Source organism: Hesperophylax consimilis, chromosome 19 (genome assembly GCF_061612785.1).
Source record: "Hesperophylax consimilis isolate HC1 chromosome 19, BYU_Hcon_1.0, whole genome shotgun sequence".
Taxonomy (NCBI): Eukaryota; Metazoa; Arthropoda; class Insecta; order Trichoptera; family Limnephilidae; genus Hesperophylax; species Hesperophylax consimilis.
This window is the reverse complement of record NC_142854.1, coordinates 11131952-11157879: the sequence shown is the minus strand read 5'-3', so window position 1 is coordinate 11157879 and position 25928 is coordinate 11131952. Positions and strand designations below refer to the sequence as shown.

The following is a 25928-nucleotide window of genomic DNA, read 5'->3' as shown; positions in this document are numbered from 1 at the left end:
CGGCAGGGGTTGCATGAGTCGCCAAATGACTCTCTTCTTGTACAGGTTAAGGGTAGATTCCGAGAAACGATGATTCTGTGGCCTAAGCAATGTCATATGGCCCACATCCTATAACGGCACTGTATGCGTCGGACAGCGGGGTTTGCAGTATTGGTGCGGGTAGACGAGGGGCAAGGGGCAAGGGCCGAAGGGATGATCACATCTGGTGAATGTTCAAAGCACTGGTCTCGTATTATAGAAACTGGAATTCACACATCTTAGGATTAAAAATATTATTTGTCACCTATTCTTAAAGTCACTATACGTCCACACTGGTCACAGTAAAATTAGTTTTTAGTACACTTAAGCAACTTGTATACAGTAAGGAACATTTATTTACACGTTTAAGGGCGGAATATATGAAATATCCCTTGTAATTGTCGAAGAACGACGAGACCGACCAAAACGCGTCAGGCTGCTCCGAGAGCCCGACAACGATATATCTATAATATAACAACATATATATCTATAATATGTTAGTATTTTCCCCATATTGGCTACTTATATCCCTATCAAGCAAATAAAATATATTTTTATATGTTAGGGAGTTTTTTTTAAATTAAAATCCCTTGAAAAGAAAGAATTTGTTGACATTGCCGAAGGGCAAAGCTGGCGTTCAACAGATAAAATTTTACATTGCCGACAGGCAATACTTGCGCACAAGCGGTTAGTGGTCGAATGAATCGGGGATGCCTGAGAACGATACGGCACGATCAAGTGAATCAAATGGTGAATCAGTGGTTATGTCATAACAGAAGATTGTGCACGAAACGATATATGAATTAACTGTGTGAGAAAGAGATGTGTGGCTATCTCATATCCTCTCGGTGAAACGGCTTGATGGTTAGATAGTTGAGTCTATTGAAGATATGTTTTTTTTGGCAGGTGAAGAATACTTGTATACATTATGAAGGTACTTACCTGAAAAGCGTAACCACCTTTCCTAACCTTTTCCAGGCCGATTTTCGGTTCTACAAAGTTGGATGTAGTGCTCTTTGGGATCACTTTACGCTTGTATAGTTCCAGCGCCACGGGATCGGTTGTGGTCTGAAATAAATTAGAAAAGGGTCCATTAGGAATACGCTTGGTATACAATAGCCGTTTACTTTTAGGACATTTCGCACACGGACCAGTGCTCATAATCTAAGAAGAAGATTACAACTGTCTCCATTTTTGCATCTGCCCTGATGATGGATATTGCATGGCTATTCGTAACGTTGACTCTACAAAACCAGTAAAAACAGCGCTGCTTCTCAACCCAAATGTCAAGAAACAGATATTTTTTATTATGTGAAAATGCACTCTGCGCAAAGAAAGAAAGGTTAAAATTGTTGTTAAATTAAATTTTAGTAATCCTACACAACGTTCGCTTAGGATATAATACTGTTTCTATAAGTGTACGCTTAGATTTGTTTGGTAAAAGTGGTAGTTAGACTAACCTCAAAGAAATCATAGTTATAAGGAATATCTTCGATTAGAACTTCGAGATCACTTCTGAGAAGATCCGCAATGCTGTTGATGGTCCGTGCGGGTTCAGATAGCAGGGAAGAAACAATAGAGGCTGAGTAGAACTGGTACAGGATGAAGGTAAAGATCAGAAGGAACAAGGAGATAGTCCTGCCACTGGGTATGGTAGGATTGTGCATGATACCTGGAAAGTTCAAGAATAATACATGAGATCACCTATCACGGGCAAAAACCCTTCTAATTATTATAAGCTATTATTGTATTATTATGTCTCTTTGAACAAGTTGCTCGTTACACTGAGAACTCAAACTTGGAGAAACCCGTGGTCACTGAAAACATGGAAGGCAGGAGAAGCAGAGAAAGATCACAGTTGTAAATATGAGGAATCAACTATATTCGGAATATCTCTCTTCGGTGTCCGCAGCTCTCCACACAGTGGTCCTGCGGGCTAAGACTGCCAACTGTAAAGCATCTCTATGCCTTGAGGTGATTTTATCGCACGACGGAGATGTTATTATAATGAATGATTACCTTGCTGAAACAATGCTCCGGGAAGCACCAAGAGCAGAGTATAATTCCACGAATCATCCTCCCTCATCTCAGCCGAGTGCTGCGTGTCATCCTGCTCGAGGAAGCTGGCTTCATGCCGCAGGGCAATCCTCAGGAGTATGGTCACCAGGGTTAGGACTCCAATGGTCGCCCACCAGACATTGGCCGCCAGAGGCTTGGTGAAACTATCCTTGTTGAGACCGGAGTCTTTGGTTGGATGCCTGAATATTAGTGCTGGCCTACAAGAGAATTGTCCGAATATCAATGTCCAATAATAGATCCATTTAAATTTAGCGGTTCAAATTTAAGAAAGTAAGTATCTTTTGCATAACCTCACTGAGGGACAGCCTGGATTCGCCTGGGTCCGCCGTTCTTAGGAAAAGCCACCGTGCCCACATGATGTACAGACCACTGAACATGTGGTCTACGAATGCCCTCTGTATAAATTCCATGGCGGGATTGATTAGGTCGACAGGGCGACGCTTGAGGCTCTAGACTGGCTTACTTTCTTAGATGTTCCCCTCGGACCCACCCATCATACGAAAGCTGAATAGTAATCTGAGTATGGCGATGTCTCCTAGTTCTACAACCTGCTTTTCCACCCGAGTTTCGGAAGGTCGTTTATATATTATTTCTGTATATTAGTAAGTATTTTTGAAGTTTGTTACCTTGCAAGCCACGTTATAGCAGTCTGGTCCACGATGTGGAATCGTTCAGACTTGAATTGGGTCGGGGTTATGGACAGTTCTGCTTCGTTCCTAACAAGAACGCCAATGACCCCAGTCCATGAACCATTCTTGATGTAGCCCCAGCTATTGGTTCGCTGAATCTTCGTTCTAAACAAATTACATTAAGTGATAATAATTACCATTATCAATAGGAATAGGAAGTCGTTGCTTTTGGGCCGTTCAAGTATAATGTAAGAACTATAGGGTGGCAGGCGGGTCTTTGCTTTGCTTATTTTTGATGACATGGGGGGGTGGGGGGCAGTGGCGGCCAGCTAATATGTGCTCCCGAGCGCCGAACAACCAACAAGATTTCCGACATGGCTAATCACAATACGAAACTCGGTTCGGTTATAATATCTCATTCAAAATGTACCTACTTATTAAGCGCGCTTAACTTGCAGACCGACTTTGACTTGTGCCTATGTTCGTAGCAGTTCGTTTTCGATTGCGATCCAAAATTTAACTGCTTTGTCGCATGTTCTGTGGAACAGTCGAAAGCGTGGGTACATACCAGTTCATACTATTCTTTGCAAATAATACCTTATCAAGGACGGCGTTCGGGGTTTTACCACCACATCAGAAGGAACGGTTTATTCAGTAGAAAGTTCAACTAAAACGCGTATGTTTGATATTATTGTCGATATCGTGGTTTCAATTTACCATCTGCTATTTTTCCGCTTCTTCGATACAAGCATACAGGATAAAACTTGTCATTAAGAGATAAGTGATGGTCAGATTACTTATTATCAGTTTAGTCAGTACTCGCCGTTGCCGGGCATTTAAAGTCTGTTTAATTTAAAACTTTTCTTACTCTGCGAAAGTTTTGAAGTTTAATTGCAGGTTATATCGATCTTGTATATCAATTATTAATAAGGCATATCATTTGCAGGTTATACTAATTTATGATTACTTTTGTATTTGTTCAACGTATAAATTAAGAATGAGTTTGAATGTGGAATACATTAAGAACAATAGGTCGAGTTTTGAAAACAAAGTGATAATAAAAAAATGCCGGTCCACTTAAAACCTAAACTGATAATAAAACAAGAGTGCAAATCTGGATCGAATAAGTTTACTCGATCATTTAAAAAAACAATGTAGGTATAACAAAGCTTCGTAGCTCTGTGCATGTGATCAATTGAATAGTTTATTTTGTTTTACGTGTTTAATTTATGATATTGATTCAGTTTGGACAATCAGCGGTGTTACTGATGTAACTCCTCTTTCTGAAAAAATCAAAAAACATAATTCTTGTCATTTACATTTACAAAAGGTTTTGAGCTTAAAGGTTTTAGGAAAAGTTGACATCAGAATGCAATTGGATTCAGGCTACCGTGCCTAAGTTAAACACCATAATGAGCTATTTAATAAAAATCGATAGAGGTCAAATTTCCCAGAACATGATTTCAATGTGACGCTTAAAACGTATGACTTTCTAAATAAAGTTCAGTAAAAGGTGAACCATGTGCAATTTACGCCCGCGACGATTTTTCAAAAGCTAACGGCGCTTTATCAATTTTACAACTTTTTTATAGTACTTGTTTATTAGAAGACTTTCCCGAGACTGTGAAATTACTAAAACATTTGTGCACCATTTATGACCTTTGGAATGACCTCAGTTGAAAGCTAAAGATTTTTCTCGACGTTAAAAAAATAAAATCTTTTTTAAACACGTTGAGCCAGGACAGACTGAACGCACTATCAGTGTTAAACATTGATAGAGGTCTTCGCTAAACAAAAGGAGCAGAGAATAAAATTTCTTTATAAATAGTTATGTACCTTTATTTAATTTATTTTATGACTTAATGTTGTAATCCGGTGAACCCCCACATATTTTGACCACCAGCCGCCACTGGTGGGGGGTCGAGATAGTGATTACGTCAGCACTGCTCAGCAGTAGTTATTTTTTTTTACACTTTGCAACCCACACATTGTCTATGTTTGAAAACCGAATACATATTCGGGGATTCCCACTAATAATTAATACGTTTAGGTACTCGCTTAAAAAACAGAATACATTAAAAGAAAAATGCATATAGGTACCAATTTTTATGTAAGCATGGGAGGGGGGGGGGGTAAGAGCTTTGCTTACTTTTGGTGACAAGGGGGAAGAGGGGGTAAATAATTGTAATAAATCTGCTTACGTAATACTTGAACGGCCCCTTTACTGTTGCTAGCAATACATGTGCTCTCATATTTCATATATTAAATACATTAGCTGACCGACTGCGAAGAAATATTAATAATTATAAAGGTGTTTATTTGAACGCTTCGTAAGCCAAATAAAAATAAGGAATTCATCATAACTTTTTATTTTATTTGGGTGCCTTAAAAAGTTTTTAATAATTTTCCTTTCAAAGTTTCGCGGTATGAGCGTGGAATACGGAGTATATCAAATATAGAAAATATAATAGACGAGTAGAATTTTTAAAAAGAGCAATAATATAAGATATATATTTTTTTTAACCTATCTGCCTACCCCCATGGAGAAGACTGATGGTTAGTGCTAGTTACTTACTTGAAGTTATACATCTCCATTAGAATGAGATAAAGGATGTAGTTATGCCTGTGCATAGTGTCCATTTCAACGTCAAATGGTGTTGACAGATAGTCCATAAAGCTTCCACGAATCTTATTAGTTATCTATAAAAAAAACGTTATTTCGCATTTAAGTGACACGGAGTTGTATAGCTTCATGTATACCTACAGGGTGTTAAGGGGAGTACTTGATTACCAGTGATACCTGACATTATTTGTAGTAAAAATCGTACATGAAATTTTGATTTCTGGTGACATTTTTTGTAAACATTTTTTTAACATTTTTTTTTAAACAACAGTGAACTCCGACACTAACCGTCTAATAGTATTTTTTTATGTCTTTGAATGTGTATGTTAGGTTTATTTTATGTTTACATTTTTTTTTATTATTTATTAAAGGAAAAAGTACATATAAGTAATAAGGTTTAATCTTCCAGAGAAGCATTAGCTTGTGGTTGGAAGAGGAGTGTACATTATATTATTGTAGATATTACATTATTGTATTTTACGTAGAATCAAGAGAAGTAGGGAAAAAAATATTGAGAGTAAATTGTACTACTAGTAGCTATAATATATAAATGTAGCTATAATTTGATGATGTAATTAGTTTCTGGAATAAAGACCATATCATTATTATTTGTATTAATACGTATATAGTATGTATACTATACTATATAAATGTTAATACAAAAGTTGCTTCCTAAGTACAATAATAATTTTCATTTTTTTGATAATTTTTCATTCAAATATTTTTTCAAAATGCTCAGGGAGTTGATTGAAAAAGTTTCTTCCTTGGTATGTATAGTAATTTTGTGCAAAGGAAGTGTTTAATTTTGGAAATGGAAAAATGTATTTAAGTCGAGTACGGTTTTCAGTTAGAAATTGGTTCTTTTCTTTTTCTTTTATGATTTGAATTAATGAATTTTTAATGTACAGATCTTTAAAAGGAGGTACCTGAAATTCTTTGAATAAGCGGTCTGTTTGGCAGTCCGAAGGTTTTTTTAAAAATGATTTTAATAATTATTTTCTCCACGACTTCTATTGGGAGGAGGTTAGTTTTATATGCAGATCCCCAACTAAAGATGGCATATTGTAAAGAGTTTATTGAACCAAAGCATAGTACGAGTATATTAAGTATAGGTTTTTTTTCGACAAAATTTCTGATTCTTAAAAATTTTTATATATTTGTTTTCTAATTTTTTTTACAACTTGACATATTTCGTCTTTCATTTAAAATTTTTATCTATAATTATTCTTAGATATTTGATTACGTTTGTTTTTTTTTTAATATTGAGCAGTTTGTGATACAATAATTTTTATCTCGTGTTTTAGAATTGTTATGTATGATAGTGTCAAAATGTTTAGAGGTGTCTTTTGAATATATTGCAAATGGAATGACGATTTTTTTTATCGCTATTTAGTGATAATAAATTAATGTCGAAGAAATTCTTAAGAGTGTTTATGTCTTCTGTGGCTTTTAGCGTTATTTTTTCCCAAGTATTTTCCTTTATTATTAGTACTGTATTGTTGACATATGAAGTAATTTGTCCATGTTATGGTTGAAAGAAAATATCGTTAACGTATATGGTAAAACGAATTGGTCCAAGCACCGTACCTTGTGGGATTCCAAAGTCCGATGTTTCTTTATCGCTATTAACGTGATTAATTTTGAGGACTTGCGGGCGATTTTTTACATAGTTGGTAATCCATTTAATCGCGCTGTCTTTTATACTTATATTTTCCAATTTTCTCAGTAGAATTTCAAGGGATATGCTGTCAAAAGCTTTTCTGAGATCAATAAAAATACCTGCACATTTTTCGCCATTATCTAATGATTCGTATATATGTGAAGTTGCATTAGCAAAAGCGTCTTGTGTGCTGTGTGATTTTATAAAACCTAATTGGTTTTTGTGTAGGATTTTATTGTTTTCAAGGAAATTGACCAACTGTTTTTAACGATTTTTTCAAAAATCTTTCCTATGTTTGAGATTAGACAGATGGGGCGATAAGTAGTTATTTGTTGTGAATCTCCAGCTTCATAAATAGGTGAAATCAATGTGTTCTTGTGGCTTGTTGGAAAAATCCCTTTATCAAACTTAAGTTTATCAAATGAGAAATGGGTTTTATTAAATGATTTTTTTTAAAATTTTAGAATATGTACCGTAATATTATTGAATCCGGTAGACAAACCTCCTTTCATGCCTTCTATTATTTTTAAAATTTCACACTCAGACGTTGTTTCAAACTTTGACATTTTTTTTGATTCTGTAAATTTACAATAGTTTATTAATATTTTTCGCTAGATTTTTTCCAACATTGGTAAAAAAATAATAATATAAGTTTGCACATTTTTTAAGCTCAATTAGCATCTATGATTTTGTTTTCATGTTCAATGTACTTGGGTTTTTTTAGTATTTTCCATGGCTAAATTAACTGTTCTCCATATTTGTTCATTGTTATTGTCTGCAGATAGTATTTTCTTTTTGAAATAGTCCTCCTTACTTTTTTTAATACAGAATGTTAATTTTTTTTTGTAAAAAATGGATGCTTTTCATTCATGGGATTTTCCAATGTTGTTTTATAAAGTTTTTCTTTGTGTCTGATTGATATTATAAGTCCTTGGGTTATCCAAGGTTTTAAACATCTAAGTTTTGATTTTATTTGAACTGTAGTTTCAATAGTCGATTATTTTTATATTATATCGGTTTTCCAAATAATTGACTTCACTTTGTGCAGATTTTTGCAATTTATATTAGTCCAGATATAGTCTTAACAAGATGGAGCGTGACATTTTATTTATCTTGTATTTTTTTATACATGATATGAAATTATGTTTATTCTTGTTATTATCTAAGAAGTTTTCATTAATATTAAGATTAAAATCTCCCGCAATAAAGCACAGCTTATTTTTTTAAATTTTAACAGTATGTGTTTAAAATCATTAATAAACGAAATAATATTCTACCCGTGTGTTCTATAAACAGCAATCATATGGTACTTGTATTTCGATACAGTTTACTAAATGTAAAGGATGTTATTTTGACAATACTAAATTTATTGTGTATAAATATTACTAGTCCACTGTTTATATTGATGTCTATTTTGGTTGAAACATAATTATATTCTGGTAAGTAAATAGAGGGTGACTCGGTGTTAGTATATGTTTCGGATAAAACTATTAGGTCTGGTTTTTTATTTAAATTGTTTAATTTTAAAATTAATTCATCACAATTTTTTTTACACGATATTTTATCGATATGAAAAATGAAGATATCATTTAGATTCCTGGATATAAGTTCGTTACACGAATCAGTGGACACACATTCATATTCTTGAATTTTAAAATTTTTCAATTTCTTTATGTATGAATTCATTCATTTGAATTAATTAAGGATTTTCTAGAGTAATGTTTCTGAAATCATCCTTAAAAGTTTCATTATATGCTTGTATTCGTTTAGCCGCCATAATAAGAATTATTTTATTTACGTTTAACTTACTATGTAAGCAATTAGCTCGCTGGAAAAGTGCGTCTTTCGCTGTGATATTTGAATAATAATATTTCACAGTTACAACAATATCGTTATTTCTATTTATCGCGTATTATGTGTTTAATTATAATTCGGTATACAAATAGTACTCGCTGGCGAATATTCAAATATTGTTGCCTGAATTATGTGTTTTTTAGGTGATAAGCGTGTAATGATTTGTAAATGTCTCGGTTAACACTATGCAGTCCGGCTGAATTTTTAAAATGTTGATGTTAATAATAAATTAATTTCAATTTCGGGAGGTACATCGAATATTTTATTTTATTAAATATGTTTTTTTCCTGGGTATTTCTTCTGCCTTTATGTCCTATTTGGAACTTTTGCTGATTTCATTCTTCAGTTTGGTTGCATCTTCTTTTTTAGGGTAAGTTGTAATTAATCGATTGTTGGTTAATTCTTTCATACTGCTTACTCCGATACCCAGAACAGATATTTTTTATTTTATTCTATATTTCTATGTTTCTTTGAGTTGATCTTGATTGTGGTTAGTACTTAAAGGTGTTATTATTATAGGGAAATTTTTTGGTTATGTTAAGTTATGTAAAATATATAGTAAAGTTATGTAAAATGTTCGGTTATGTTAAGTTATGTTAAATAATGTTATGTTTACGTTATGTTTATGTTATGTTTATGTTATGTTTATGTTATGTTTATGTTATGTTTATGTTATGTTTATGTTATGTTTGTGTTATGTTTATGTTATGTTTATGTTATGTTTATGTTATGTTTATGTTATGTTTATGTTATGTTTATGTTATGTTTATGTTATGTTTATGTTATGTTTATGTTATGTTTATGTTATGTTTATGTTATGTTTATGTTATGTTTATGTTTATGTTATGTTTATGTTATGTTTATGTTATGTTTATGTTATGTTTATGTTATGTTTATGTTATGTTTATGTTATGTTTATGTTATGTTTATATTATGTTTATGTTATGTTTATGTTATGTTTTTTTTTGTTAATGTTATGTTTACGTTATGTTTACGTTATGTTTATGTTATGTTTATGTTATGTTTATTTTATGTTATGTTTATTTTATGTTATGTTTATTTTATGTTATGTTTATGTTATGTTTATGTTATGTTTATGTTATGTTTATGTTATGTTTATGTTATGTTATGGTTATGTTTATGTTTATGTTATGTTTATGTTATGTTTATGTTATGTTTATGTTATGTTTATGTTATGTTTATGTTATGTTTATGTTATGTTTATGTTATGTTTATGTTATGTTTATGTTATGTTTATGTTATGTTTATGTTATGTTTATGTTATGTTTTTTTTTGTTAATGTTATGTTTACGTTATGTTTACGTTATGTTTATGTTATGTTTATGTTATGTTTATTTTATGTTATGTTTATTTTATGTTATGTTTATTTTATGTTATGTTTATGTTATGTTTATGTTATGTTTATGTTATGTTTATGTTATGTTATGGTTATGTTTATGTTATGTTTATGTTATGTTTATGTTATGTTTATGTTATGTTTATGTTATGTTTATGTTATGTTTATGTTATGTTTATGTTATGTTTATGTTATGTTTATGTTATGTTTATGTTATGTTATGTTTTTGTTATGTTTTTATTATGTTTATGACATAATCTAACCAAACCAGAATTATTTCTAATTTATACCAATAATTGCCTCAAAATACATAGATATCTGAAACTTACCGCAACAACACAGTCAATTGTAATTCCTTCCAAATTACGCCGTTGAGAGATTGTATCACCAAGGAGATAGATTCGCCAACGACCCAAATTTATAAATTTTTCTTCATCGGAATGCCAGTCTGAAATATATAGGCACATTTAAACGGGATTGCGTATTCAATTATAAATAATAAGTTTTTGAGAAAAGGCCACAGTATAAAAGGTTTAAAAATGTCTTAATATTGGCATCAGTTACAGTTATCCTATTTCTATAGGGTGACGCAACGCCTGGTTTTTCTAGCAGGAGTAGTAACTTCGGCTTTATTTATAATTTTTGTACTTCGAACTCCAACTAGGCTTTTTAAATAATAATAATAATCCTTTATAAATTTTCTTCTGCTTTCCAGGCAAATGTCACGAAATTTGGCGATCATTTCTAGGCGCAGTGTGTCTCTGTCCTCTCTATTTCAGACTTCTCTGACTTACTATGGGTATTTTCTATTAAGTTTATAAATAAAATTAGCAAAAAATTTGTATGTGCCTTACTGAAATAATTAGAAAAAAACTCTAGTGTGACCAATAATATGGCCATTGACTGAATTATCCTCTTTTCATCCTCACACGTCTCACAATAAAATGAAGAAAAAAAACAATGAATACTACCCATGACTTTATCCTGCCGACTAACCATCTACGCAGGGCAAGCCCTGTGCGGGCGCAATCTGAGCAGTCTGCTCCAAGCGCCAACTTGCCAGACGCCAAGGAACAATGGAACCAAGACGCTGATAATATCTAACACAGCGCCCTTGAGGTTTTTATTAGCGCTAGGCGCCGTTTGGCTTTGTGTCAGAAGGGATGTACCCATTGCTACACATCTCTTCAGACTCGTGGATGGTTTGAAAACTAGGCTATCATGGAGAGTATTTATTTCTATGTTCCCTGTGGTTATCTCCGTCACCGATGGTGTAGACTGTGGACTGTTTTATCTCCCGGCCTGCAGGACTAACTTGCCAATAGTCATGCCAGTGGGGCTCGGAATCTTGCTGTTGAACAGAATCAGTTCGAATATCGACATATTTAGCCAAAAATAAAGCTGTCCAAGGCTAGCTCTGTTACTTCTAGTATTGTTGATGTACAAACTGTTTATATTCATGTAATTATTTTTAACAAATGTATTTAAAAACACACTAAATGAACAATTTTAAAATGTTTTTAAATAATAAACAGAATTGAATGAGTCAAACTGAGACAAATCATGCACATTCGATGGTATACGATAGATCTCTAGTTCTACAGACGATCATGGATTTATATGTCTGTTACTCCTGGACTCACAGACCCACAGATTCCTACCCACCCCTCATAACAAATCATGCGCATTCGATGGCCTACGATAGATCTCTAGTTTTATTGACGTTCATGGATTTATATGTCCGTTACTCCTGGACACACAGACCCACAGATTCCTACCAACCCCTCATAACTTTTCCTTAACAGAACTTTATCTGCTTCCTTTCCTTAAAAGACCCTAAAACACAGCATCCTCAAAGAAGAGATAGGGCCCGAGGGATTTTTTTTTCTTCCGGGAGTCGGGAGTCTGGAGTTATATCCAAAACAATTTAATTAGAGACCCAATATTGCCGGTGCATAAAATATGCCCTAAATAACATTTTTAATGAGAAAATTTAATAAGGAAGTAAATAAATCAATACATCAGTTAATATTATAGATAATTTTAACAAACCTTTTTTGTAAGATTTGAATCTTTCGCATTGCTCTTTTCTGTCGCTTATTCCTCTCATAGGCGTCATATTTTGACCGAAAAACGTTCCAGGTTGAGAAATATGGCCATCTAAAGTTGGAAACCAAAAACCGTAGAATTTTACTAGGATTTTGCCGCCATACTTAAGACCAGGATTGTAAAAGTCGTAAATGGTCCAGGGATCTAAAATAAAATACAAATGTAATATGTATTTTCGTATAAATAAATAGTATTGGCTGTGTTAATTTTGTTATATCATATTTATTTTCTTCGGCCCTTGTGATGGTCCGCCATCTAGGGTGATTTTGCGAAATATCTTATTTATTTTCGTCTTTCGCTCTTTTGATGGTTCACCATCTAGGGTGATTTTGCGAAATATCTTATTTATTTTCGTCGTTCGCCCCTGTGATGGTTCACCATCTAGGGTGATTTTGCGAAATATCTTATTTATTTTCGTCGTTCGCCCTTGTGATGGTTCACCATCTAGGGTGATTTTGCGAAATATCTTATTTATTTTCGTCGTTCGCCCCTGTGATGGTTCACCATCTAGGGTGATTTTGCGAAATATCTTATTTATTTTCGTCGTTCGCCCTTGTGATGGTTCACCATCTAGGGTGATTTTGTGTAACATCTTATCTATTTTCGTCGTTCGCCCTTGTGATGGTTCACCATCTAGGGTGATTTTGTGTAACATCTTATCTATTTTCGTCGTTCGCCCTTGTGATGGTTCACCATCTAGGGTGATTTTGTGTAACATCTTATCTATTTTCGTCGTTCGCCCTTGTGATGGTTCACCATCTAGGGTGATTTTGTGTAACATCTTATCTATTTTCGTCGTTCGCCCTTGTGATGGTTCACCATCTAGGGTGATTTTGTGTAACATCTTATCTATTTTCGTCGTTCGCCCTTGTGATGGTTCACCATCTAGGGTGATTTTGTGTAACATCTTATCTATTTTCGTCGTTCGCCCTTGTGATGGTTCACCATCTAGGGTGATTTTGTGTAACATCTTATCTATTTTCGTCGTTCGCCCTTGTGATGGTTCACCATCTAGGGTGATTTTGTGTAACATCTTATCTATTTTCGTCGTTCGCCCTTGTGATGGTTCACCATCTAGGGTGATTTTGTGTAACATCTTATCTATTTTCGTCGTTCGCCCTTGTGATGGTTCACCATCTAGGGTGATTTTGTGTAACATCTTATCTATTTTCGTCGTTCGCCCTTGTGATGGTTCACCATCTAGGGTGATCTGGTGTAATATCATGGACCTTATGGGGCTTTTAAGGTTAATCGGTAATATAGATCATTATATTCGTAGATATTAAACACCGCAATGTAAAAAAAATTATGTTTGGGATATGAATTTGACTTTGAAAGTGAAATCCTTGATATTTGTTACATCGATACCTTTTGAGTTGTTCCCTGGAGATGCAAACAAGATGCTACTATCCAGTCTCAGTCCTAAAGGGGTCAAAAGTGTGGTCGCTTTCTTCAAATCCTCTCCAATAAGCAGCCAATGATGATTTTCGTCCAAAAGCTCCATCTCGGAGGCCTGAGTGGAAATAACCATCGACATTAAAGGGATGCATATTCTGAAATTATCTTGAAATTCCGTAATGGCCACATACACACCGTAAAATGGTAGCGATGAGGTTAAAATTGACAGCTAGTCACGAATTACAAAAAAAATCACCAAAACGTATTTGAAATGCTCGGGTATTTTAATCAATGTATGTGTAATCATTGTAGACAGTATTAATTTTAATCAATATATTTTGTAATCATTGAAGACCGCATTAATTTTAATCAATGTATTGGGTAATCATTGAAACAGTATTCATTTTAATCAATGTCAATACATTTTTAACAGCCGCGTCACCGCTGCTAGGTTCATCATATTATCATAATCAGACCGCACGTATAGGATGGCGAAGAAAACTGCTGATAATACGAACGTGAAGGAATGCACGGTGATGCAAAACGTTCATACAATGAACCTAGTCAGCGGTCCTGCCGGTTCGATGTCCAGACGCTGCTCCAACCCGTGGAAGACGAGAACAAAGGAATCAGCACCTATATAAGCGGAGAAGAACCTAAGTACATCATCATTGCATTCAACAAGTCCGACTCGGCATAACGTTAGTCTGCGCCTCGACCCCGTGACATCGTCGCCAGTCAGCATCTCCCGCTCATCTGCCGTCATCAATCATTGAAGACAATATTAATTTTTATCAATGTATTGTGTTATCATTGAAGAAAGTTATAATTTCCGGGGTTCGCTCTACTACTGAGCTTATTAGACCTTATCCCCTTCAGTAATATCTTTCTCAAGGCTGAGGTCCTGAGTTCAGTTCCTAGATGCGACCAAATCTTTTTCTTACTTTTCTGTTTCAAATTTTCCTTTGAGAGTGGTTAATATTGTCTTCATGGATTAAAATAATACAGGGTTTTCCAATAAGAGGTGTTATTTTGATATTCAATCTTAAAATATCAATGGTTTGATGCTTGTGTGGCACGTAGCGCCGTCTTGTTGAAAGTAAACGTTGTCCAGATCAATACCATATAATTCCGGCCATAACAAATCATTAATCATCTCTCGATAGCGCAATCCATTCACCGTAACTGTTGCTCAAGCCTCATTTTCGAAAAAGTAAGGTCCAATGACTCCGCCGGACCATAAACCGTACCAAACAGTCACACGTTGAGGATACAGAGGCTTTTCAATAATAACTCTTGGGTTTTCCGAGCCCCAGATGCGACAATTTTGCTTGCCACCGAGGTGGAAATGGGCCTCATCATTCAAGATGATTTGCATTTGATTCACTCAAGTGAATTTTGATAATTTCAATGCGTTGTTGAAGCGTGTATCGTTTACTAATGGCGTAGTTTCTACTTGTCAAATCTCAAAAAATGACAGCTTCAAAAGTAACAGCCACCGAAATAGCGGGCCATTCAAAATAACACCTCTTATTGGAAAACCCTATACAATTTGAGGTTTTACTAATTAAGTTAGATAAAAATAAAAATAAAGTATTATATACTTACTCCCGCTAACATTCTTAGCAACTCTTACAAAGGTCTAGTGGTTTCCTGTCAAACATTATTTTTTGTTTATTTTAAAAATTTGCTGTAGATAAATATGTATTGGTGAAATACGTTAAAATAGGCTATATTGTGTTTTCTTGCGTAAGCATCGCCTGCATCTGAATATAGCGTGGGATCCCCTAACATCACACGCTACGTCATTGCGTACACAGAAGAAACTGCTTGATAGTGAGAATAGATCTTTGGCAAGCCTTTAAAAGTTAGTCAAATAAAAATAATAATAAAGTTAAAGTAAATAACTCGAAAATATAAAATATTTAAAAAATCATTCAACTGACAGGCTGCTGCGATTGATACTCGACGAAATCATTTCACTGGTTCGACCCACTCGTTGTTCGAGTGGAATGACTTTTGACGTTTGGCGTATATGTAAGTGTGTACCTTCGACGAGACTAAAGAATAAGAATGTCGACCGATGTATGTTCTTTCGACGGCGATTGCGAGCGGCCTGGATTGGAGAATCGATACCCTGGTCGACAGACCAAGAAATTGTGCAGTGGGATGATCGAGACTACAAGTTATTCATTGGTTTCATTCATGTACTCTGTTATAATAATGGCCTCGTTAAATTAATGATACTACAAAATATAATTGATAAGTTTTATTCTTTAGAACACACATCACTGGTAACAAAAAACGACCATCCTCGAATTCCGTAATTATTTGATTGTTGTTATTGATCCGTTATTTAGAGAGAGAAGAGAAAGAAAATGGGCTTGCAAGCCTATTTATAAACTAATTCATTTGAATGTATTGATACATAATCACAATTATTGCCCTTAAGGGATACATCTGTCGGATATTTCAATTACTCAATACAGATACAGGTGGCATTTTCGTTGGTTTGATTCTTGGCTAAAGTCGGAACATACTCGATGACGTAAAATTTAAGATTTTTTGGCAACTTTAAATCCTGCTGCCTGCGAATGCTCCAGGCTATTGATATACAAGGCTTCAGGACCATTCTTTATGCACAACTCTCGTTCAAATGAACTCAAATTTGCTTTGAATTTAAATTTCATTTTCAAAAATCGAACTGATTGTGTGAAGAATTCGGACTGTCCCGTGAATTTTCGCAGAGCTAGTTATAAAATTAATCATCGTAAAACTATTTGTAAGTTGGAAATGTGCAGGTCTAATTATTATAGCTTGGTTGGGCAGTGTAATTAATATTTATCATTCCATAAAACTGTCAATTAATGAGCATAAAGCCTGTTGGCCTATTTCAGCACATCGCTCGACATACATTCCCATTGGTAGTGTATGCCGAGCGATGTGCTGAAATAGACTAAGCCATGATGTTCCTTATGTTCTTAACTTTTTTATAATCATTTTATACTCATACCTGCTTCCGTGGGTGGTTTGTATTGAATTAGGTAACGTGAGATTTGTTTGTGAAAGGTTAGGTTCATTGATGTATTATACTAGATTAGCCCTGTCTAGCTAAATTCATTTTTAAAATGACCCCACATAGCGTACGTCACAAATATGGAGATGAACTTAACAACCCAACTCTGTTTAAACTCCTTGTACAAGCGTTCAAACTCGTAAGCGAAACCACGGAGAATTTGTTGTCAGAGGTGTTGTAATATGGACATAAAGCCAAAAAGAAACAAATACTTACAGCAAATTGTATGTGCTGAATAAGGGCTGAATCAGGAAAGAATTGATAAATAACACAGAATGATTTTTATTTAATTTATTTTTGTTTTTGAATTCTATACGGGTCCTATAGAACAAAAAACGTTTACAGTTTTATTATTGTGCATAGGTTTTTTTTTATTTACCATATTATTTATACAGGGTGTCCGGGGGTAAAGTGCAGTAACTTCGTGGGGGGATTCTACATGATCGTAGGAGTAAAAAAGATAAATAACTTTTTCCGAAATTCCAATTTTTTATTTTTCATACAAAAAGACATACCTGCTAAAAAGCCATAGTGTAGGTGCAAACTTACCCGATAAATTCGCAAGTGTGAACGTGGCAACGTTGCATATTTGTGAGTGGCGCGTATCCATGGAAACCGCATGTGAATTGTAAACAATAACAACACAGAGTTCGCCGTATGTTTTGATATTTTACCAAATTCAAAAAGAGAACTGCACTAAAATCACGTTACACTTTTTATTATAAAAAATATTAATAACTCATTGAACACTTAACTAATTTCATCGCTTTTTACTAATAGGCCACTTGCATCATATTTTTTAATTTTTTTTCCGGTTAAGGAAAATATTCTAAGACATTCTGTACTATCATTATTTTTTTAATCGTATTTTTGAAACCCTGGGGATTTTTTGAAAATTTCAATCCGAAAAATCAGACCTTTTTTTATAAACCGGAAAGATGGGACATAATTTTATAGGTGAGAAAAAACAATGATTACATAGCCGAAAATCATTTTAAAAAAAAGAACGTTTTCCACACGAATGACACAGCAAATAACGAGGCATACCAAAAATATTACATCTCATAAATATTTTTTTCCTTGATCCATCTTATTGATCATAAATCATTATAATGTACAACGTCTATATTAATAAATCCAATGTAATATACTTGTACTTGTAAATTATAATAATAATAAGAATATTATAAAATTTGATTTTGATAAAATCAGCACCATAACCATTATACCTCTAAAACACGTACCGACATCTAAATTGTACGGGGTTCTCTTCACATCTGTCAAAAATTCAAACCAAATGAAAAGTTCGCAGAGAACAAACAATAAATCTAGTGAACGAATTCAAAAATTCTTAGATAAATTAAATTTTCAAAGTTGTTTACTCCGCCCGTCAAATTTTGTGACACATTACATTCAAAGCACGATTTACTAATAGCGGGGGGTGCAGGAGGGGGTGCGGGGGACAGTTTACCAGCTGACCGACTGAATTCGGGTGCCGGGGGTAGTGGGTATTAGTTACCGGGGGGGCGCGGGATGTAGATTTGGCAACGACGAAAAAAATAATGCCGTCTAGGCACGTCGGAGAAATTTTTCGTTATTAGCTTAAAAGTACATCTAAAAGTTGGAATTTCAGAAAAAGTTATTTATCTTTTTTACTCCTGCGATCACGTAGAATCACCTCCCGAAGTTACTGCACTTCAACACCGGACACCCTGTATAGAATGATATATAATTATTGAAGAAAGAATCACTTTGTGACTTTACACATTTAATTTAATTTGGTTTTTTCCAGTCGGGCTTTTGCATGCATTTTAAAACAGAATATATGTAGTAAGCTATCGAAAATTATACAACATAATTAAAGCTGATGAATATAAAATAATATTAGTAAAATATTTAACAGTAATATAAAAATTATCAAGACTAGAACAACACTACGTATCATTTAATAATTATACTACTATAATTAAATTAAAAGTTATTTTGTCTTCAACCACTTTGTTAGAATTAAGACATTGTGTCAACTAGTTTTGGTCAGCTAGTTTTTCAAGATAGCATTATTGAAAACTAACTTAAGTACTAAACGACTTTACATTAAATACAATGTAAGATTAACATAAAGAGAGAGATAAATCATAAAATGTTGCGTGTTCGCGAGCTGAACCACGACTTATGGGAAAGGAACGAAGCAACCTAATATGTCTTCGTTCCTTTACCATAATTCGTAGTTCGGCTCGCGTTCCGGTTCGCAAATGAATAAGCAACAATGATGAGGACAGAGCTTCAGAGAGCGTATGGGTAAGGGGTAAGGGGGGTGGAAATTACATGATTAAAATATATACTTATTTATTTATTTACGCCCGGTAAATAGGATTTTACGTATTATTTACGGCATTCAGGCACATCGGTTGTTGCAATTCTGATAGAGAAACAACCGGCTTTTCGATTACAAAAGAAGTTTCAGCAGGATCGAGAACCAGTCCTGTTCGAGATGAAACAATGACGGTATCTCTATTCGCAGGACCTGTGGCCATGCTGGACAGCGACTGTCCGATATCAGCCTGAAAACAACGACATTATCAATTAAAACGTGATCAATCCATAATAAACTTTCTTAAGTTTTCAGACAAAAATCAAACAAAATAATTACCGGAAAAACAGGCAAAGCTTTGCAGTCTACACGTCGGAGGCCTCTTGCAGTTGGATAAATATGTTTGGCGTGAAAATTATTAGAGCAAACGCGGTTTCCTGCTGATGGTACCCAGTTATTGTCACATAATTGAATCCGGATTGTTTCAAACCATTTCTCCATTTTTTTCCGGTTTGTGGGGAAACCTCAGCAAAAATACACATAAAATAAATGAATTAATTAAATGACGCAAATTTATTTCTATCAATTCTTCTGCAAAAAATCGAAAAGGCGAAGCAGATATTACCCGAAAGGTAATAACGACTTAATACAACTCTGATTAGCAAAATGCACGGACCATTTAAATCACACACACTTGAGTTGTCGCGCGTGTCAATGCGTGTCAACGCTAGATGACGAATACATCAATAATTATCACACATTTGTTGCGTGATATTTGAATGCCCCCCACGTGATAATAATTAACATGAATCACCCTATTGGTGGATTCCTTGTGGGTGTGTTATTCAAGTGACGTCAGGAATTTTACCAGCAAATAAATGAATCTCGTTGAATTTTTGACATTTGTTAATACGCTGCCTTCAAACTATCTGTAAGGTACTTATATTTTTTTGTATTCAGATAGCTGATTACATTTTCTAAAATAAAGTCCGCGATAGGTACAATCTAAAATATTTGGAACTGGGTTATTTTTGTGATTAAAAAAATGAACTTGCCCAGCATAGCTGACATGCAAAATAGCTTAACTCTAGACCAACAAAAGGTAAAACGCAATGCACAGTGCCCATTTCGAATTGCGACACAATGCGTGCGCCTTTTCATAAATATGCACGTGAACCAAACCAAAATTGTGTTTGGGTTATTTTTCAATGGTTATGCCGTGTCTAGTCCTATTTAGTCTATGGTTAGGTTAGATAAATCTGAGTAAAATTAGATAAAGTTAGGTTGGGTTGGCTTATGTTAGGTGGGGATACACAAACTTACGAAATTCAGTATCAGGATGGATGTCGCACAGTCCACATCGAGAATGATCGCCGTCCTGTGAATTTTGGTATCCAAGAAAACCTTACTTGGAAATAGTTTCTTTATATTGTTTTGTTGCCAAAATTCCTCGGAATCAATATTATTTATGGAAAAACGAATATTTGCTGTCCGGTGAAGTGTATTCGACAATACTTTCAAATCTAAAAAGCATAGATATTAAAACATATACTTGCTTTAATACATCTTTTTGAATTACCGTTTTGTTTTCTTGATTTAATGAATGAATGAAATGGAATCTTGGAAGTGCAAATTAACCGACTTCCTGAAATGTGAGAGAGCTAAAACTCGACAGATAGATTATTTTGATGGCAATCACGTATACACACGCGAACATATATGTATTTCACTGAAATCGGATGATACTACAGCAGTTAATATACAAAATAAATATCGGTCCTACCCGATCGGTGAGTTTGGTCGAGTTGTCGACTTCAGTTCCTGAGTATGAAGGTTTAATCCAAAGTCAAAAAATATGTATCGTTACGTAGTTACGTTTTATTTTGAATTTTTTTTTAAAGATATTCAAATGTTGGGATCTGATATCAGAAAGAGGGTTAATTTCCGCTTCCAAGATTAGCATTAATTTTTTCCCAAAAACAAAAGCTATATTCAAATTTATTTTTATTTATTTATTTATTTATGTCTATTCTTGAATACACATTTTACAATTTTTTACAGTGGTTTATATTGTAGTACAGAAAAATAGGTATAAAAAATAAAGAACATAGGTTGATGTAGGTAAAACTGTGTGTGGTTGATATTGTATGTTACGTGAACACCTCACTAGGAGAACCTGTGCTGAGGTGTTTACGTGTTTGTGATTAAGTGTGACAGGTATTTATGTGTTGTGGTAGAAAGTTATTATTATTTTTTTTTTTTCACAGACATATTGAAACATGAAAACACACATATATATGTGCGTGTATGTAATTTTTGGATAATTCTTAAGGAACGTGTATAATATTTAATTTTATTTATCATATTTTGGTTATGTTTGGTTTGGAATTATAATCTTTTGAATAAAGTGAATATCTTGATTTTTTATCCAGGCTACGATATGTTTTTTGAGAAAGTTTGTAGATGTATTTGTAGTCATTAGTTGTTTCAAAGTAATGGGCATACTGTTAAAAAGTTTGGTTGCGTAGTATTGAAAGTGTCTTTGTCCGTGTGTGGTGTGTGTTATCGGAATGTTCAGTGTTTTATTTGTTGATGACCTGGTTTTTATTATGGCTTTTGGTTGATTTGTAATATGAAGATTATTATGGATGAGATGTAGGAGAGCAGTTTTGGCGTAAAGTTGTCTTATTGACATGACGTCTAGAGTTTTGAAAATTTTGTTTGAGTCTGTGTAGAATGGTACTTGCAGTATGAGTTTTATTATTGCCTTCTGAACTTTTTGAATTGGGTCAATTGTTATGTTTGTAGCGCTTCCCCAAGCTAATATTCCATAAGTGGCAATGGATTGACACAGTGCAAAATATATTGATCTGAGTATTGTTAGTGGAAAAATGTTTTTGATGGATTTTATTAGGTGCAAGACTCGTTTTAGTTTATTAGTGATAAAATTAATGTGTTCAGTCCATTGTAAGTGTGTATCAATGATAACTCCTAGGTATTTTATTTGTTTTACCCTTTCGATGTGTTCGCATAGGCAATAGGATGATGTTTGTTTACAGTCATGCAAAAACAAGTTCAAGTTAGAAGGAGGTTGACCTCTTTGTGTTATACTATGTGTGATGTATTTTGTTTTGACTGTGTTAACGGTAAGAGTATTTCTGTTTAGCCATTTTATGACAATTGACAAACTTTTTTCAGCTGTTGTGAATAAATCTTTCCATGTGGCTGCTTGACACAGAAGAACTGTATCGTCAGCGAAGGTCACGATTTTACCATCAATTTCAATGTCACATAATTCGTTAATGTATATGAGGAATATTAGTGGGCCAAGTACACTCCCCTGTGGGACTCCGTACGTGATTAAAAGTGGTTCACTTGTCTTGTTGTCAATTTTGACTTGTTGTGTTCTGTCAGACATGAAACTTTTCATTAATTCCAATTCTACTCCATTAATGCCAATGTTTTTTAGCTTCTTGAAAAGTTGTTTGTGCGAAATTGTATCGAAGGCTTTAGATAAGTCCAAATAGATTGAAATTACCTTTTTTTTGGCATCTAAATTATGTGTAATAAACTCGGTTACAGTGGCAATTGCGTTTTCTGTATTCCTATTTTTTCTAAAGCCGTGTTGGTTAACTGAGAGTATTTGCATGTTTTCCAGATAATGTTGCAGCTGTTCTTTTATTGCTTTTTCAAGAATTTTTGACAACGTGTTTAATAGTGTAATGGGTCTGAAGTTGTTTACATTATTTTTAGGTCCTGATTTATGAATAGGAATAACCAGACCCTTTTTTAGGATGCTCGGAAAAATTCCTTCTTTCAGGCTAAGATTAATAACGTATGTTAGTGGAGTAAGTAGTTGTTCGCTTAGTGTTATTATTGTTTTAGAGTCTATTCCGTCAGGACCTGATGTTGTGTTATTCTTTAGGGAATGTATTAATTTTTTGGTGTCTTCCAGAGTTACTCTATGTAATTTGAAAAGACTGACACTATTTTTGTGTTTGCACTGAGTCGGAATTTTTTGAGGTTCTTGATTATCGTTACTAGACGACTTTTGTTTTATATTTTCGGCTAGGCTTGCTCCGATATTTGTGTAATGTCTGTTTATGTAATTAAGGATAAGTGTAGGATTTTTGTGGAAGTCGACTTCTTCGTCGTTGATAAGTATTTTTTTTATTTCATCATCTTTGTTTTTTTGTGTATTTGTACTTTCCCTCAGAATAGACCAAACGCTTTTCGGGTCAAAGTTAGCAGTAATCAGTTTGTTTCTGTAATATAATTCTTTGGCTTTTCGTATAATTAGAGAACAAGTATTTCTGTACCTTTTATAGAAAGAGTTCAGAAAAGTATCATTTGGGTTGCGTGTGACTTGTTTGTGTAGTTTATCCCGTTTTTTAATGCAATTTATTATGCTTTGAGTAATCCATTTTTTTTGTCTTATTTTGCGGTGCGTGAAAGATTTGAATGTTTTTGTGGTGTTTTGAGTGATGAGGGTTTGTAGGTATGTTATTAAGTAATTCCAGGCTTCTTCAGTGTTGTTAATTTTTTTAAGGTGTTCCCACGTTTGTTTTTCTAGGCATTTTTTTAGGTTCACGTAGTCAGTTTCAAATTTTGTGATATTGTTTTGAATTGTTGGGTTCAATGTCTGTGTGGTCAGTCCTATCATTGTTGTGTAGTGGTCTGTGATTGTGGATTCAAATACTACGCTACAGAATTTGTTTTTGGATTTGATCATTATGTGGTCTAAGCATGATTCCGAGTCTCTGGTAACTCTGGTTGGAGTGTTGATGGCGCTTATTATGCCATGTTCCAGGAGCATCAGTTGGTATTCGATATTCTGGGGATGGCCTTGTGGAAGTATATTTATGTTGAGGTCACCAGTTACGATGATGTTTTTGAAGTGGGTAATTTTTTTTATATGAGTGTCGAGAGCTGTTAGAAAGGGCGTAATGTTGTGTGATGAAGGTGATCTGTAAATAGCGAGTATGCACGTATCTGGGTCAGCGATTATTTGTAAACAATTTGAGTTTTCTAGGGTGAATTCTGAGACAGATACGTTAAGATTATCTTTTATGTAAACGACAACTCCATCATTTTGGTTTTGGTATTTTGTTGTGAAATATGAGGAGTAGTTATTTTTGTGTTTTACAGTAAAAGAGGTTGGGATCCAGCATTCTGTTAGTATAATAATATTGAAGTCTATTTTAAAGGAAGACAAGAGTATGTCTAGTTCGTCGTAGTTTTTGTTAAGGGATCTTATGTTTTGGTTTAATAGAGTAAGGGTGCCTGGGGTGCTAAATATTGAATCGCATAGTTTTGTATTATTGGTTGAATAATGTGAGTGAGTGCTAGTTGAGTGGATAGTATTTAGTAATTCGGCCATATTAAATTATTAGCAATGTATTTAATTTACTTTAGGTGGATAAGTCGTCTAAGTTTGTTTCCCCATTTTTTTTAGGTCATTTTCGTGTTTTATTTGGAAGATTTTATCGCCAGTTGCTTTGCGGACAAGCAATTTATTTGATTTAAACCACACGTATTGGTAGTGGGTTTCTTTAGCCGTCTGCTTAGTTTTCCACAGAAGTTCCTTAAAGTACGGTGAGAGCACCTCGCTGATGAAAATGGGAGAATTTGAGTCTATGGTTTTGGCCGCATTTTTTTTTGAGAGCATAGATTCCCTTGTATTTTGATTATAGAAGGTGATGTGGAGTTTGTCTGGGGTGTTTTGTCTTCGATCTTGAGTCCTGGTCACCATGCGTATATCTTGTGGTTGCAAGGGCAGTCCCAGTGAGTTGGCTACTCGAAGTACTGCTTCCGAGGCTTGTTCTCCCGGCCGCAATTCCACGCCCGCCATTTCCAAGCTGTCGGAGAGCTTCACTTGCTCTAGATCTGCAAGACGGCTTTCCAGGGATGAGATTCTTGTGTTTTTTTTTTCATTCTCTTCTTTTAATAATTTTATACCTTTGAGGCCCTCCTCCAAATCTTTAAAGCGTGTGATCAGGTCATCATACTGGTTGCAAATAAAGTTAGTGCTTTTCTTAAGATCGCTGATTTCTACCTCAAACAGTTTTTTCATTTCACTTATTTTGTTGTCAAAATGTTTAGTGAGGCGATCAAATAATATATCGGCTTCTGAACCTAATGTTGAGGCCGACGGAGCAGGTGAGCTCGGCCGGCTTTTACATTTTGGGCATTTCCATGTTTGTTTATTTTTAGATGCCATTTTTTTAAAGCTGCTATCAGAGATATTTAGGCAGTTATTATGAAAGGCAATGTTGCAGATGGCGCACGTAAGTGCATGGTCATTTTTGGAGATAATGTTCAAGCAGGCTTCACAATTCATTGTAGTTCGATTTATTTTTGTCTTGCGTCTGAGTAATGGTATCCCGTTCTCTTTCTTGTTATTAATTTCAGTTGTGCACAAGGAAAAATAAATAATATAAAAATAAAAATCTTTGGCGGCAGTTGGGATCGTTCCGGGGTCCTTCGGATGTCTGGGCCAATGCGATATAGACTGCTAGCTATTCGAGCGTTCTAACCACTAGACCACGAACCGGTTACAGCTACTCGACAACTAAGAGTAATATTAACTTGCTCACTCTTGTTATTATTTGGTGAATCCGATAATGATGATTTTTTGTTTTAGGCAACAACACTTCTGTCACAACACAAAATATTAAAACACTTAAAATGAGAGTAAAACCGAATTTTTGTAGTTCACTAAAGTAGAAAATTCACTTTATTGGTTTTTAGGAACACGTTTACCGGTGAATTGCTTGGATAACTGTGTATTGTATAGTTTAATTAAGGTGATTTC

General features: G+C 34.3%; 1 protein-coding gene across 1 annotated transcript in view; it reads right to left on the bottom strand.

Moving 5' to 3' along the window:
• LOC149414804 (ionotropic receptor 84a-like) overlaps positions 1-24965 on the bottom strand; it is a 34620-nt gene extending 9655 nt beyond the window's left edge. The window contains exons 1-7 of the mRNA XM_089643389.1: positions 24648-24965; positions 19194-19364; positions 5302-5426; positions 2724-2891; positions 2038-2294; positions 1479-1690; positions 961-1086 (exon numbers count right to left, since the gene is read on the bottom strand). Of these exons, the coding sequence (XP_089499515.1) occupies positions 961-1086; positions 1479-1690; positions 2038-2294; positions 2724-2891; positions 5302-5426; positions 19194-19364; positions 24648-24965 (1377 nt within the window). The remainder of the gene's footprint in view (positions 1-960; positions 1087-1478; positions 1691-2037; positions 2295-2723; positions 2892-5301; positions 5427-19193; positions 19365-24647) is intronic.
• Positions 24966-25928: the final 963 nt, after the last annotated feature.